This window comes from Mandrillus leucophaeus, unplaced genomic scaffold, assembly GCF_000951045.1.
Source record: "Mandrillus leucophaeus isolate KB7577 unplaced genomic scaffold, Mleu.le_1.0 Scaffold222, whole genome shotgun sequence".
NCBI classification, from domain to species: Eukaryota; Metazoa; Chordata; class Mammalia; order Primates; family Cercopithecidae; genus Mandrillus; species Mandrillus leucophaeus.
In genome coordinates this window covers 2486909-2491075 of record NW_012102277.1, presented here as the reverse complement: position 1 = coordinate 2491075, position 4167 = coordinate 2486909, and the positions used below count along the sequence as shown (strand labels likewise).

At 47.6% G+C, this 4167-nt stretch overlaps 1 protein-coding gene across 1 annotated transcript in view; it reads right to left on the bottom strand.

The window, feature by feature from the left end:
* Positions 1-124, bottom strand: part of SAP30L (SAP30-like) — a 15176-nt gene extending 15052 nt beyond the window's left edge. The window contains exon 1 of the mRNA XM_011981271.1: positions 11-124. Within this exon, the coding sequence (XP_011836661.1) occupies positions 11-124 (114 nt within the window). The remainder of the gene's footprint in view (positions 1-10) is intronic.
* Between the last annotated feature and the right edge of the window lie 4043 nt (positions 125-4167).

Genomic DNA, 4167 nt, shown 5'->3' with positions numbered 1-4167 from the left:
CGCGCCGCACCACAACAGTTCGCTCCCCCCGCCCTCCGCGGGACAACGGAAGTCCCGCCTTCACGCGACCATTGGTCTCATTTGCTCTCTGGGCGGGGCTGCTGCCGCCGCTGGCGCGTCCCATTGGGCGTCACCACCGCCAGTCTCCGGCGCCAGGCTACTTCCTGGACTCTGCTGGGATGGGTTCAAAGTAGAGAAAGTGGAAGAGGAAAGAGTTACCCCGGCGAGAACTGGGAACCGGGCCGCAGACTCTCCGGCCCCGGGGAGGGATGGTGAGCAGAGCCTGGCTGGACCGAGGGCCAGACTCCAGGAACAGAGGAACACATTCGGGGACAGACAGTTGAGACGCGGAAGGGGACGCTGAGGGACAGACTTGGAGGAGCGGCATATGAGGGGACCTAGAGAGGATAGAGATGCTATCGTGAGAGGGACGGATTAATAAAATGAAAGGGCCAGGGCCAGAGGACTCGCGAATCCATGGGAGGAAGGGTGGGTGAAATAGGACGGAAAGCCAGTCATGGCGGGAAAGACAGAGGGACAACCACATACAGATACGTGGAAAGACATGCGGAGGAGGTGATGGGGGATCTTGCAAGGTAGTCGCAATGTTGGGGTAGCCGATCCCTTCCAGACTGTGGAGAGTGGGACTGGCTTGGACGGCGCGGAAAAAAAAGCAGAGGGGGAAAGGAGACACTGGGAAGAATGGGGAGTCCGAATGAGGTCTGGAGGGTAGACTAGGTGAGCCGCGGGCAAGAAGAGAGGCTGCAGGGGAGATGGAGTGAAGGCTGGGAGTGGGGGCCAGGGGCCAATCTCGGGATCTAGATGGAGAAGGGCTGCGGTGTCTTGGGCCCTCCCTGGAGCTCCAAGCTGTAGTTCTATTGCTTTGAGCCCCCAGGTCTACCGGCGAAGTGAATGCGCCCTGCCAAGACCCTGCGCTTGGTTTCAGCGCCCAGGGCGCCACCTCCCCTCCAGGAAGGGCCGTAGGATATCCTCTGGTCCAGCACTTCAGTCATGCCACCCTCCAACTGGGCAACATGGTGACTGATGAGGTCCGAAGGGCAATGGGACCAGCCCAGGATCGTGTAGTCATGTAGGGCTGGGCAGCGTTTTATGGACAGGGAAGAGCAGAGGATGTGTTAGGTGATAGGTAAGCAAGTGTTAGGACTAGAGGGCATTGAAGGAGCTTCGGGTTTGTGTCCTGTTGAAAAAGGGGAAGCTACCAGTTTCCATGTTTAGAAGCAGATGTCTGGTGATCTTAAGTTTTGCTCAGTGGCCATAAACGCATTTGTAGCATCTGAACTGGTAATTCCACACGTGGCACAGCCATTGTCGGAAACAGGCCTACCAGAGATAATATGAAGTACAATGATGTTCATTATGGAATTATTTGTAATAGGAAAAATAAAATAGAACCTCAGAATTCCAAAAGGGAAGTAGTTAAGTAAACTACCTAAAATCTTCAGAAAGACATATTGTGCAGGTAGCATTTAAGGTAGTTTCAACATCAATGTAAACATTTTCTATAGAGAATAATTCACCATTAATTCTTTTTTTTTTTTTGAGACGGAGTCCCTGTCGCCCAGGCTGGAGTACGGTGGCGTGATCTCGGTTCACTGCAGTACCTCCGCCTCCCGGGTTCAAGTGATTCTTTTGCCTCAGCCTTCCGAGTAGCTGGGACTACAGGTGCATGCCGCCACACCCGGGTAATTTTTTTTATAGAGACGGGGTTTGGGGTTTCACCGTGTTAGCCAGGATGATCTCAATCTCCTGGCTTGATCCGCCGGCCTCGGCCTCCCAAAGTGCTGGGATTATAGGCGTGAGCCACTGTGCCCGGCCAACCATTAATTCTTAAGAACGGTTGAGGAGTTGGAGAAACGCTTTTTTAATGATAGGTAAAAAAATTCAGGTTACGAAATTTCATGTAGGATAGGATGTCTGTACATCTATGTTTAAAGAAAAAAAAAAAAACTATTGGTATAAAAAATACACCAAAGTACTAATAGTGATTATTTCTGGGTAGCAGGAATATGGCTGATATTTTTCTCCTTTTGTGTAACCTTTGCATTTTCTTTAATAAGCATTATTTTTGTTTTTACAGTAGAAAAAATAGAATAAAAATTAATGGAAAAAAGGCACAGATTAATAGGAGTCTTCCCTCAGAGTTCATATATTCTATTCAAAAGTAAATTGTTGTTGAACTCCTTATGTATACCACATATAGGGCTGGCTATAGGAGGAGGATGAAACATAACCCTTGCCCTAAAAGAATATCTCCTATCTGGGGTGTTCAGACATGTATGTAGCAAACACTTGGATATCTGTACCAGGCACTGTGTAATGTTGGTTCCAAAGTCAGTTGGTATGGATGCAACCTCCACGTTTCCCATATTTTTCTAAACAGCATTTGCATACAATGCTAGGCTATTGTGGCACACACAACTTCTGCACCAACTTCCTCTGATCTAAGGGGATCTGGGACCTTTTCTTAGGCGCTCTGTCTCAGTGCTTGAGGTAGTGGCTACTTATATCTGCTATTCTTGTATTATTTAGCATTCTTTTTTCTTTTTACTAGGCAGTTCCTTATAACTGTAGGGGACTACAGTCCCCTATTATAATTAATACATGTTTATATTATTATTTTCCTGTTCAAATTACTGTAGTGGTTACTCTTTCCTGATTACACCTAGACTGATACCCCAGCCAGCCTCTGTGTGTGTGTGTGGTGGTAGGGGGGGAGTTCAGTTCATACTTGTATGCTTGTAAACGTTCTTGTAATCGTTTTTTTGTTTTGTTTTTTGAGATGGAGTTTCACTCTTGTTGTCCAGGCTGGAGTGCAATGGTACGATCTCGGCTCACTGCAACCTCCGCCTCCCGGATTCAAGCGATTCTCCTGCCTCAGCCTCCCGAGTAGCTGGGATTACAGGCATGCGCCACTGCTCCTGGCTAATTTTGTATTTTTAGTAGATATGGGGTTTCTCCATGTTGGTCAGGCTAGTCTTGGACTCCCAACCTCAGGTGATCCGCCTGCCTTGGCCTCCCAAAGTGCTGGGATTACAGGCATGAGCCACCGCTTCTGGCCATTCTTTATGTGTAATTTTGTAGTCTTTATTCAAGGAATACTTTACCATAATCTTTCCCCATATTACTATGTAGTTTTCACAGTTGCCATTTTTCATGTGGTACAGTGCAGTTGCTGTAGTACAGTACACTGTGGTGCTAAAGACAGTTGGCTTTGGGGCTGGGCGCGGTGGCTCAAGCCTGTAATCCCAGCACTTTGGGAGGCCGAGACGGGTGGATCACGAGGTCAGGAGATCGAGACCATCCTGGCTAACACGGTGAAACCCCGTCTCTACTAAAAAAAATACAAAAAACTAGCCGGGCGAGGTGGCAGGCGCCTGTAGTCCTAGCCACTCGGGAGGCTGAGGCAGGAGAATGGTGTAAAACTGGGAGGCGGAGCTTGCAGTGAGCTGAGATCCGGCCACTGCACTCCAGCCTGGGCGACAGAGCGAGACTCCGTCTCCAAAAAAAAAAAAAAAAACACGACAGTTGGCTTTGCTATCAGAACTGGGTTCAGATCTGGAGTCCACTCCTTACTTGTTATAACATGTTAGCAAACTATTTCACTTCTTAAGTCTGATGAAATGGGTGGTGACAAATTCTTAACACAGTGCCTAGAACATCACAAGTGGTTAATAAATGTCAGCTATCATGATTCCTACCATAGTTACATTTGCCCTCCAAGAAGTTGGATATCTTTTTTGTGTGGTTCTGTAGAATTATTTTTGAACATAAAACTTTTTATTATTTAGGATTATTATTTTTTCTGAGTGCCAGAGGTGGAATTGTGGTCAAAGACTACAAAGTTTTCCAAGGTCTAAGGGCCAGGCTCACTGACCCTTTCTTTTTTTCTTTCCTGTCTTTTCTGCCTCTGCCCTCGCCACCCTCACTCCTTCCATCTAGTCAGGCTCCAGTTGAAAAGTTATTCCTCAACACGCCTTAAAGAATCAGAGTTGGATACCTTGGCCAAGCAGTCACAGTCCTACAAAAGCTCTTTCCTCTTTCTCTCCTCTTTTTCCCTTTTTGGGGAATGTGGCATATGGCTCTGGGAGTAATTTCCAATGACTGCCTTTCTTTGGGAACAGGTGGACAGTTAGGTGTCCAGTGACT